Raw genomic sequence first — 662 nt, 5'->3', positions numbered from 1 at the left:
GGAGAGGAGGTGAAGGAGAGGAGGTGAAGGGGAGGGAGAGATGCGCTATTTTCCTCTATTATTAATGAATACATAACATCCTATGAACCTTTAGACATTTGCCCTCCTCCGCAGAGGGCGGGTTGTACTGCTGATGGGAGAAGAGCGCTGCGATGTTTCTTATGACCTTAGAAATACAGAAAACAAATGCAGTCAGGAAGTGAGTGACGGAAACGTGTTGTGTCTGCATGTCATGTGACTTCTTCTCATCTCTTTTAGCGCCAAGGTCTGCGAGGAGAAGCTGCGTTACGCCGCGTACAACTGTGTGGCTATCGATACAGATATGAGTCGTGGGAGGAGTGAGGGGTGGAGATGAGTCTGTGGAGGGGTGGGGGTGGGAGATGAGTCTGTGGGAGGATTGGGGGTGGAGATGAGTCTGTGGGAGGAGTGGGGGCGGAGTTGAGTCAGTGGGAGGAGCGAGGGGCGGAGTTGAGTCACCCTCCTCCTGATTCCGGGTCCTCTCTGCATCCTGTATACATCGTGCATGGAATGAAGAGAACCTGTCTACACATTTTGTGTGTTTTGTTCTGTTTTTTCTATGATTTGTTATTATTATGCAGAGAATAAACAATGTAACCTGATGGAAATCATTGATGATCACTTTCCATTCCTTTCTACTATTG

At 48.3% G+C, this 662-nt stretch overlaps 1 protein-coding gene across 2 annotated transcripts in view; it reads left to right on the top strand.

Annotated features, from left to right (window-relative positions):
* HECTD3 (HECT domain E3 ubiquitin protein ligase 3) overlaps positions 1-414 on the top strand; it is a 150568-nt gene extending 150154 nt beyond the window's left edge. For both annotated transcript variants that reach the window (XM_077450809.1, XM_077450810.1), the window contains exon 22: positions 259-414. In XM_077450809.1, the coding sequence (XP_077306935.1) occupies positions 259-355 (97 nt within the window). In that variant the 3' untranslated portion in view covers positions 356-414. The remainder of the gene's footprint in view (positions 1-258) is intronic.
* Positions 415-662: the final 248 nt, after the last annotated feature.

Source organism: Lithobates pipiens, unplaced genomic scaffold, assembly GCF_037356315.1.
Source record: "Lithobates pipiens isolate NorthernLeopardFrog02 unplaced genomic scaffold, aLitPip1_a1.2 Scaffold_23, whole genome shotgun sequence".
In the NCBI taxonomy this organism is placed as follows: Eukaryota; Metazoa; Chordata; class Amphibia; order Anura; family Ranidae; genus Lithobates; species Lithobates pipiens.
Note: the sequence above shows the minus strand (reverse complement) of the source record. Positions and strands in the feature narration are given on the sequence as shown.